Raw genomic sequence first — 11,213 nt, 5'->3', positions numbered from 1 at the left:
GCCTGTAGTCCCAGTCACTTGGGAGGCTGAGGCGAGAGAATCGTTTGAACCCAGGAGGCAGAGGTTGCAGTGAGCTGAGATCCCACCACTGCACTCCAGCCTGGCAACAGAGTGAGACTCTGTCAAAAAAAAAAAAAAAAAAAAAAAAAAAATCACCAATATTAGGAAAATGATTACAAGAGCCATAGTATAAGAATAGGGTTTCTCTGTCTTGGCACTATTGACACTGTGTTCTGGGTGATTCTTTATTGTGAGGACTGTCCTGTGCATTCTTGAATGTTTGGTGGCATCTCTGGCTTCTACCCAGTAGTTGCCAGTAGCACCCCTCACCCTCTGGCCAGTTGTAATCATCAAAAATATCTCCAGACATTGTCAGACAGTGTCAAATGTCCCCTTCTTTGAGACCACTATACAGAATGGAATATTATATAGCCTTGGCAATGGTAGATTTATAAATTATGTGTAATAAAAAATGCCTATATCACTATAAAAAGAAGCATAAAATGTATTCACAATGAGACCACAATTATAAAAATAAAACAATATATGGAAAAAAGCTGTGAATGTGTTAAACACAAGGAATGAAATTTTGGTGTCAGATGGAAATAATTGAGTGAGACTTACCTGACTGACTTACCTGGCTTCATTTATTTTCATTTGTCTCATAACTGATTATTGCCTCAGAGTTAAGGATCAAGGAAAGAAAAAATGTTACTGTATCTGACAGGAACTTTCTTTTTAATCTGTTTCAGAATATATTTATTAACATTTATGTAGGAATGCATAATTGATATGATATACATGTTACTGCATAATTATTTTCTGTTGGACAAGACTCTGTAAGTCACATTACTAAATAAATAACCTTAAAGGGTAAAAAAATTCTGTATCTCCTCAAAGGCTGCTTGTTCTTGGGACAAAGGCTAAGGGAAAAACAGACAAAACAATTAAGGTGACATGTACTACTGATTCAGATCAGCTTATGATTAGACATTGTGGGTGGTGATAAAACAAAACTGTAAAACAAGAGGACAAGGAGATAAGGTTAGAAAAGCAGCCAAGGAATTCAAAATTAACCTTGTGTCCTTCCTCCCCGGGAGGGGAAATAAGAAGTACATTAATTCCTTTTGTACCTTGTAGAGTGGCGCTTATCACCATTTGGGGATTTGTTGCACTACTATTTATGGGACTTTTTTGTGTGCCTATTTCTATTTCATATCTCCCATGACTATTGCTTTAAAAGAAAAGCTCCCATAAAAAGGAAAGCTAATTAATTTTAACTCTATTTTAAAGACATGGTGAAAGTTTCTTGATACTGCTTGAGGTAGCTGGAGGCTCCCTGAAGTGTTGCTGCTACAGAGCAATGGTTCTGAAACTTTAGCATGCGTTACATTGTTGGGCCCTGGCCCCCAGAGTTTCTGATAGTTAGATGGGAATCTGAGATTTCCATTTCCTTTTTTTTTTTTTTTTTTTTTTTTTTTTTGAGACGGAGTCTTGCTCTGTCCCCCTGGCTGGAGTGCAGTGGTACTATCTCGGCTCACTGCAAGCTCTGCTTCCCGGGATCATGCCATTCTCCTGCCTCAGCCTCCCGAGTAGCTGGGACTACAGGCGCCCGCCACCGCGCCCGGCTAATTTTTTTGTATTTTTAGTAGAGACGGGGTTTCACCGTGTTAGCCAGGATGGTCTCGATCCCCTGACCTTGTGATCCGCCTGCCTCGGCCTCCCAAAGTGCTGGGATTACAAGCGTGAGCCACCGCGCCCGGCCCGAGATTTCCATTTCTAACAAGTTCCCTGATTTTGTCGATACCACAAATCTGGGAATCGCATTTTGAGAGCCACTGGTTTAAACAAAACTTCTCTGACTTCCTGTTCTCGGCCCGAGCTGAGCATTCTTAGGGATCAGTGAGCTCCTTTGTAGGCAGTATTCTAAAACACTCCTGGCCGAGGGAGGGGGCTGCCACAAGCATCAAAGACTGCTTGATATACTAATGATTCCATTTTCCTGCATTTCAGTTCCACGTGGCTCTTGGATCTTGATTTGCCTCAACATGGGACCTCTTCTCTTTTTCCATTCTGGAATTTTTTTACCTCCTAGTCCTTGTCTGTCTATGCCTTTTCCAATCCCCTCCTCGACCTTTGCTTGTATTGGAGTCTCTGACTAGCAAATCTGCCTACTTCTAACTCCCAGCTAGTTTCTAAACTGGAAGTTCCCAACATTTCTTGGTATATGATGCTCTTAATTCATCAGTAACATTTTCATAATTCTGTGTCTTGGTCCATTCAGACTGCTGTAACAAAATACCATAAACATGGTGGCGTACAAACATAGATTTATTTCTCACACTTCTAGAGGCTGGCAAGTTCCAAGATCAAGGTGCCCACAGATTCGACGTCTGGTGAGGGCTTGCTGTCTTATAGATAGCTCTCTTCTCAACATAATCTCACACAGTGAAAGGCGTGAGGGGTCTTGCTCAGGCCTCTTTTATAAGGACACTGATCTCATTCATGAGAGCTCTGCCCTCACGACCTAATCACCTCCCAAAGGTCCTACTTCCTAATATTATCACCTTGAGGGTGAGGGGAGAGACTGTCGGGAGACATAAACATTCAGGTCATAGCACTCCCCAAGCCAAAAGAAATACATAATTGTTCTATTCATTAAGTGGTTAAGTTCAAATAATTCAATAGTAAAAGTTCGTGCAGTGTCTGCACATATTGCTATGTTTTCCTCACAAATGGAAAGTTTTGTGACTTCCCTGTGTACCTCAATGCACAGTTTGGGACCCACCACTCTAAACCCTGTCCCATCTTACTAGCTTTTTTTAAAAAATTTATTTATTTATTTATTTTTTATTTTTTGGTGCCATCATCATAGGGGGACCCACGTCCACAATTTTCTGCCACACACGCTTCAGCACAATGCTCCACAAGCAAACACAAATTAATGGCAATATTTATATTTATTTTTGCAATTCCTTAGATAAAAACCATTTGAACAATGTTTGGTAAGGTGTTATTCTCATAAAAACTTCTTTCAAAACAAAGGTATTTCTATTTTCCACAAAAGTTAAAATTACATGCTGAAACAAAGTTAATGACTTAGATAACACAATACACTGTCAGAAAACTGGTAGAGTAAGACCAGATAATGAACTACATCATTAAACTAAACAATTACACAGAACTAGAAAACTGACTCAGTAGTAAAATATAAAATCTACAATTATAAATATAAATTTGGTCCATGGAGACACTAGGGCAGTATTTACAATAAGTAACAGATTACTTCTACTTTAGGTGAATACTGCAGTTGTAAAATGTTGAATATCATAGGGAAGAGTGTTTTATTTACAGTCTACTGTATTAAAAGTTATATTTCTAGCAAACGTGATGATTGCTACAAATACGGCTAAAAATTTGACACTAAAAACAAACATTTTCTGTAGTTGGGAATTCCTAATCTCTATAAATTGAAATTTTCTGTTAAAATCAATACAGAAAAAAATACCACGATTCCATTCTTAGAAATACTGTAAAATTCAATCATTTTAGTTCAAACATAATAAGTAAATTACAAGTCTTGCAAAAAGGCACACATTGTTAATGATATAAATTTGGCAGCAGAATCCTATGTCATGAAAGTTACTGTCAGGTGATGGGAAGTCAACAGATAACAGAACTAGACTGATTTTCCTGCCTAATTTTAGGAAGAGGAAAACAATGCTCAGATGTGAGTTCCTCCGCCCCTTTCTGTGTTAAACTAAAGACTCTAAGCTCTCAGCTATATTTCCATCAGGCAATGCTGCACCATTACTGTCCAGAGATGTGGACGGATTCTCTTCCTGCCTTGTGCTCACAAGGCTGAGGATCACTTTGTAGAGAAACTGATATTGCTCCTAGAGAACAGAAGATGTGAGGTTATAAACAGGACGCTCAGTGAAGGCATACATTTCTAAAAAGAAGAAATATTTTTAGACACACACCAGCAGTGTTCACGAAAGGGCAATGTGTTAAGGGCACTGTTATACTCAGCAGATGTACACAACCTATACTGATGTCTCTTTCTGATTAAATTAATGTTGCAATTGGCAAACCATTCACTGACCTAGAAAATTAACCTACATACATTTGCCAATAAGTACTTAATTCTTATCCATGAAATCAGAAGGTGATGAGACAGGGTTCTGTTAACTTGTCGGGGAGACCGTTTGGCACTGGGCACCTGTAACTCACTCAGAAACGAGTTTCTTCTTTTCTCTACTTGTTAGAAAATCCACTGGGTCTGCCTCTTTATGGAAAGATCTCAGGAATGACTGTACTGTCAGCCCAGGGACCCATGTAGAATGCAATCCTTCACAATATACACTGTTCACCAATAAAAAGAATTTCACATTCTATCAGCCCGACTGGTCCTACGCCCTGCTATAAGCAAAGTTAAGTACCTGCTCTGCTGTGGTCTCAGAGTAGTGGCACATGGAAGAATAAAACAGTGTTTCTCTTACAGATGCCATCTCAGGCAGTTTGGGGAGAGGCAGCTACAGAGAACCTGAACCAGTGAGCAGCATCATAGCTGAGAACCATTAGGCCTACAGGTGAAGCAGTGTGTAATTAAATGCATTTGTGAATGTGCATCTCTGGAAAGCAGTTTCACGCAGCACAAGCTTGATACAACTCAGCGGCCCTGAGTGAGACTTAATAGGGGCTCCTCTGCAGTGCATGTGCATAAAGATAACCTTGACCTCCTGCCAAATGGTCTGGGCTGGGGCTTTGAAGAAGGTCCCTTTATAAGGCCCTTAAACAGACCAGAGAGCTGAAGATGAGCCTATGACTTCTACATTCACCTAAGCTTATTTGCATTGTTAACTATTGTGCACAAAGGCAAACATGAGATTTAAAAGTTTTTATCCATAAATTTTCTGAAGTATACATTTTAAATGTCTATTGTTCTATGGATTGTGGACTTGTAATTCAGCTTGAAAACTACATACTAATGTTATCAGTTAGTAAGATCTTTCTTGATACATGGTAGGATTTCAGCAGCCTCTAGGAAGTTAGTAGTACTCTATCAGTGAAAAATTTGGTTCACTGCCTTGTTACTTACAATGTCAGCGAAGACTCCTGGCCTCATCAGATTGATCATCTTGGCTACCTGGTAAACATCCACAGAATTTTCTTTTTCTAGTTGGTGCATAAGGGTTGTCAGAGCACAGAAAGTTCCTGCCGTCACTCCTCCGTGCCTTGTAAAAAAAGGAAAGGAACAAAGACTCCATTGAGATGCACCACTCACATTTAGAACTCTCAAAGCCTATAGCCTTGAAAACTTTGCAGTGAAAACACTGAAAGTTTTAATGAATTGTCTCTTCGCTTTTTGCACAAAGAACTATGATTTAATCAGAGATATTGCCAAGTGTTCATGATATTAGTAGTGGCATACTTTACAGAAGTTTAGTATTTGCTTATGGTTTATTATTTGTATACTATGAAAGGGGTTAGCAATAATAAAAAATAACCTGAGAGTATCATATAAAGACATATATAATACATATATAATGTATATGTATTATACATTATATATAATACATATATATGTATAAATACATATATAACAAACTGTATTTTATATATTTATAACATAAATTCAGCATATGCATTTTTTATTTGTTTATAATGGAATCCTAGGGAGATTTATTGGATAAAGTTTCTTGTTCCTGAAAAATAAAAATCTTATCAATTTCACTTCTATGCCAGGAAATCAATGACTGAAAATGACTCTGGTTGGCTCCTGTAAAATTTCACTGCTAAAACACTGACTTAGTATCCAAAGTGTTCTCAGCATCAAATGCAAGAGAAGATACTTGTGATCATGACCCCATTCTCTGTCTTCAACAGGGACTTTAAGTGAAGTAAAAAAAAATGTTCTGTGTTAACTTTATTGATAAGATGCAGATAATCTACCATTGTCGAATCATCACAGTGGGTCCAAAGCATTAGGTTTGTCTGAAGACAACAGAAACATACATATGCCCAGAGAATGTGCAGGCGTGAAACAATGTTACATATGGAACTTACTCATCATGAACAATCATGGGCCCATCCCTATTGGCAGCTTCTTCTTTTATAACACTTATAAGTTCAAAAGTTTTACTAATGGGGCTATCTGGATTTGGCCATTTAGGACACTGAAAGTGCCTCACTTCAAGTACATAATCATCCTATAAGAAGAAAAAACAAAGTAACGTTAGTGACAGTTTACGAGGAGTGGAATCATTGAGGAAAATCAGGAATTATAGTAAGGTAATAAAACCCAATGGTAGGCATGAGTGAGCAGCCATAGTTGCAGCACATTCTTCACCACAGAAGGAAGAAACAGTTGTGATGCCACATTTACCATGCATAGATTTACTCGGTAGAATCAAAAAATGTAATTTCTTTTTTTATTCTAAAAATAAACTCAGTGGGTGAAATATGCCAATGCTTACAAACCATGAAACTATGCACCAAAGATGTATTTGCACTGCTAACTTCAAATTTATAAAAAGAAATCGCTGGTGTTAAAATTTGTTTTGAAAATAGCATACACTTTCTTCATATATTTCTTCAGGCTTAAGTAAAAGAAGGAGATTGTATGACACAGTGAAGGAAACGCTGACAAGGAGATAGAGATCTAGGTTCAACTCGGATCCCGAGTCTGATTCTTACTTAAGTGACCAACAAGACTGTGACTTGATTAAATCCCTTAAACCTCTTACCCCCAGCTTCCAAAAGTGTACTTTAAAAAAATGATACATTTAAAAACAAGTAGCAGAACCTAAATTTTACATAAAAGTGCAAAGGGCCAAAATAACCAAGATACTACTAAAGAAGAAAAACAATAGAGGAAATTAACTCATCATATATCAAGAATTACTCTAAGGTATAAGAAGTAAAACACTGCCATTGTGGCTGAGGGATGAACAAAGTGACCAATGGAATAAAATAAATATCCTAGAACAAGCATATGTGTGTGTGTGTGTGTGTGTGTATGATATATATATATAATATGAATGACTAAACTGATATTGCTAATTCATAAATAATGGTGGGACAATGGGTATCATCATATGGAAAATAATGAAACTGAACCCTTGTCTCACACAATATAATACAAAAAGTCAATTTCAGGTGGTACGTTTAGAAAACAATGTAGGAGAGCATCTTCATGATTTCAGGGTAAACGGTATGTTTTAAAGATACTAAATGATGGTTTCCTTTTAAAGGCCAGGAATAAAAAGATCAATAAATTCATGTAGATTAAACTTCAAAACTTTTCTTTCACCAAAAAAACAAAGAAAAAAAAAAAAGAATCACAAAGAAAGTAAAAACGTCAAATCCCAAACTGGGAGAAAGTATTTGCAATATATGTAGCTGACAAAGGATTAGTATCCACAATATAAGAAGACCTCTGATAAATCAATAAGTGATAAATAATCTAACCGAAAAATGGGCAAAAATCATGAACAGACACAGTAGAAACATAGAATCTGAATGGTCAATTAATTTAGATAAAAATATTATTTCTAAAACATTTTATGTAAAAATATTATTTATGTAAGCAATTATGTAAAAATATAAAGTTATGTTGAAAACTTCATTTTCAACAAGAGAAATGCAAATTAAAACTAACAAGAGATGCTGTTTCATTCCCAACACAAGCACTGGTGAGGATGTAGCGATTCCAGATCACTCACACATGCCTGATGACAGGATACCTTGGTAGGATGACTTTGGAAAACAATTGACTTCACTTAGTAAAGTTACAGAAAGTTGAAGATGATCCAACACAATAACACAGCAGGGGAATTCCCAGGGTATCCCCAAGGGGAAATTTTGCATGTGACTAAAAATATTCATATAGCACTGTTTGTAATAGCAAAACCAAACCAAGACAAAACACAACAAACAAGTAATAATTTGCATGTAAAATTTAAAAAAAAGAATATGTATTATCTGGAATGCTAAGCAGCAGCAGTAAATGAATTTGAACTACACCCAAATACATGGATAAATCTCAGTGGGATAATACACATAATTTATATAAAGTTCACAGATATTTAAAAGTAAGCAGCATACATGTGAAGGAAAACAAAGACAAGAGTTAAATGATAAAATAAGTCAAGAGAACAATAAACACTAATTCAGGAAGAGGCTACTTCTGAAGTGAGGAGAGGATGAAGGGGATAGGGAGCACATGAGACTTCATGGACAAGGCCATGTTCTATTTCTTAAAGTCAATGGTGGGTAACAGTAATTTAACATAATTGTTAAACCTTGCACATATAATATAAACACCTTAAATATATTCAATATTTAATAAATTCTTAAAAATAGTCCTCATAACAAATACATAAAAGGCCCCTAGCTTTTGAAAGCTCAGTAGTGTAGACCTTCACTTGTCTACCAACCTCAAATGTTGTGATATCTGGGTAAAGTGCTTAAAAATGTCTGAAGTTAATGAAACTGTCCACTTTAGTCTTTCCTTCTTTTTTGATCTTTGTTATAGAAATACATCTATATTTATCCCTGGGTTGGGCTCCTGGATTATCAAGTTGTCCACAATAGCTGATTTCCATAGATGAGTCACACTGAATTGGGATCAATCAGGAATCTGTGTTACCTAGTTTATTTTCTGCATAATATTAGGAGAAAAACAGTGCTAATTTTCCAGTGCTGAGCAAGATATTAAACATGATCAGTGATCAGGATAATGGGTGTGACAAGATAATAGGTATCTAATGATTATTACTCTTGTAATAGGCTTTCTTACTAACTAGGAATAATCAGAAGAAGGTATGAGAGATGGCAGATCTAAATGGATGCTACTAAAGTGATCAGGGAATAATTAGAGGTAAAAATTAGCATGGAATATTAAGAGCTCTCAGGGATCTTAGGGGCCCCTTCTAGTTCCTGCCCTTCATTTTACAAATAAAGACCTAAGTCTTTTTTGTTTTAATGAGATAGGATACTATTCCACTGCTATGCTGTTTACATTATTAGTTATTTGTATTATCAAGTTTATATGTATTGGTCACCTAAATATTCTAGGGAAGAGAGAATCTTCTTGTATACCATATATGTACTAGTTTTCAGAACTAGAGAAAACTGAAACATTCAAATTATTTAGAACATGATTTAATCTTTGTCAGATTGAGAAGGTACTCTGAATCTCACATTCCTTAGACATCATTATTAGTATCTTTTAGTATTTTACTATAGCTCTACGTAAATAAATTATTGACAAAGAATTCAATAATAGATATTTGCATATAATTAAGAGTTTAGTAAAACAATGTATTATCTTGTAGATAACAGCAGCATCTTGTGTAACAGATAACCAAGACTTTAGTAAAATATTCCTAGTTCATTGTACTTCATGTTTTCAAAGCACTTCATTTATCAACTTATTACATTACTATCACTCATCAACTTTCTACATTGGTAGAGAACAGTAAGTTTCAGTAAGTAGTATTTTTCCCATTTTACTTAGGAGAGTTTAGGCAGGTAGTATTTTTCCCTTTTTACTTACAAGGTAAGGGCTTACATTAAAACATGAGAATTAAAATTAATACATTTATTCTCTTACTGTGTTTATTTTCCACCTAAATTCTGTCAACCACTAATCTGGAGTGAATGAGCTTTGATTTCCTGTGTATGTAAAATTCAGGAATGATGCAGTGATGACTAATTATTCAATGATTCTATACCATTTTGAAAATGAAAGTGACAAGGTAATTTGATTATTTGTGTAATTGTCTCAATTGGGAAAAAATCAGAATCATGCTTTTCATTTCTAGGAAAGATCCCTAGATTAGAATATGTTTAACATGTGTTTAAGATAAAAACCATGTCATTTAACTTATATCCTTACCTGTGTAGCTTCTAAGATAAAGTCCTGAATTATAAGTTTTTCCTCATTAGTTAGACATTTGTGTTCTTCAGCCATAAGAGTGACCTTAAAGCTCTCACAATTTATAGGCTCATCTTTATTTGGCCAGTAAACAAATTCATCTTCTGCCTGGAGAATTGCAAATGAAAGAAGAGTCTATATTTTAATTAAATGCCCAATAAGTCAGATTGTGAAATAAAGTTAACTGGCTGGCACAGAAATTTCAACTCCAATTTTTCTTTGAATCTGAATATTTACTCTTAAAATCTTCCTGGTGCGTTCAACTAGATTGATGTGCTGAATAAAATATCACACTTAGGAACCCAAACTATTGCTTTATTATTTTATGCTCTTAGCTTATCAACAACAATGATAAGCTTATTGCTTCTGTAATTGACAACTGAGTAGAGAAGATTCAAGTGATTTTAAGAGCTCAAAAATTTCCAGCCTCATGTGTAATGGTCACACAATAATTTTATAGACAAGAACTGAATATCAAAGCTAAGTAAACATGTAAAGCCTAAATGAAATATTTACTTTATTTTACTCTTTGAGTTCTCCAAACACATATAAAGAGGGGGATAGGATATCCCTGCTTTTCTCACACTAAAAAAGTCCTTCCTATACTAGGAACTCTCTTAATTTTAACTAGGTCTTTTTTTAAAGAAAAAATTAGATACCTCCTTAAACTCAGGGAATCTCTAAATATTCTATTACATTTTATTTTAAAAATGTAAATAGAAGCATATAGGCTGATTTCTTTCATGGCTGTGATTCTAACTTTCTAAAGCAATGTCACAAAACACATATATTTAAGTTAATTTAAATTTACTTTCATTTAAAACTTTTATTCATCACTTTGACCTAGGAGACTGTATAATGAAAGCAAGCCCAACAGTAGAAGGGTGTGCCTTCAGTGACATTAGTTTATTAGTTGAAAACAAAATTGCTTTGCTTGTTTGTATGCTGGACTTTTCGCTATTTGTAACCTGATATTCCCCTGTAAAGAAAGTCCCAAAAGTAGTCTAAGGGACTTACCATGTTTTGGCCATCAGGAATCATCACCACCAGTTGGGCATTATGGTCCCATATCATCCTCCAGAAATCCTTGATGGTATGGAGGAGAGGGTGCTGGGTAATGATGAATTCATTGCTCTGGTAATAGCCCTACAAAACCAAAGAGAAGACAAAAAACAACACTGGTGTATGCCTTTAAACATTCAGATGAACATTTATACATCAGTGGATCTTAAGTCAAAATAGTCTTTTGAATTGCAGATTGTGTCTATAA

The 11,213-nt window shown here is 35.5% G+C and overlaps 1 protein-coding gene across 4 annotated transcripts in view; it reads right to left on the bottom strand.

Annotated features, from left to right (window-relative positions):
* Window positions 1-2,851: 2,851 nt before the first annotated feature.
* The window catches only part of PTPRZ1 (protein tyrosine phosphatase receptor type Z1), a 191,542-nt gene continuing 183,180 nt past the window's right edge, over window positions 2,852-11,213 (bottom strand). For 2 of the 4 annotated variants that reach the window (XM_007982731.3, XM_007982732.3), the window contains 5 exons: window positions 10,961-11,089; window positions 9,905-10,051; window positions 6,070-6,212; window positions 5,102-5,237; window positions 2,852-3,896 (listed from right to left, as the gene is read on the bottom strand). In XM_007982731.3, the coding sequence (XP_007980922.3) occupies window positions 3,756-3,896; window positions 5,102-5,237; window positions 6,070-6,212; window positions 9,905-10,051; window positions 10,961-11,089 (696 nt within the window). In that variant the 3' untranslated portion in view covers window positions 2,852-3,755. The remainder of the gene's footprint in view (window positions 3,897-5,101; window positions 5,238-6,069; window positions 6,213-9,904; window positions 10,052-10,960; window positions 11,090-11,213) is intronic. The other 2 variants (XM_007982733.3, XM_007982734.3) reach the window with 1 other exon arrangement.

The sequence above is a fragment of the Chlorocebus sabaeus genome, chromosome 21 (assembly GCF_047675955.1).
Source record: "Chlorocebus sabaeus isolate Y175 chromosome 21, mChlSab1.0.hap1, whole genome shotgun sequence".
Taxonomy (NCBI): domain Eukaryota; kingdom Metazoa; phylum Chordata; class Mammalia; order Primates; family Cercopithecidae; genus Chlorocebus; species Chlorocebus sabaeus.
The sequence above is the reverse complement of the archived record's forward strand: the minus strand, read 5'-3'. Positions and strand labels throughout refer to the sequence as shown.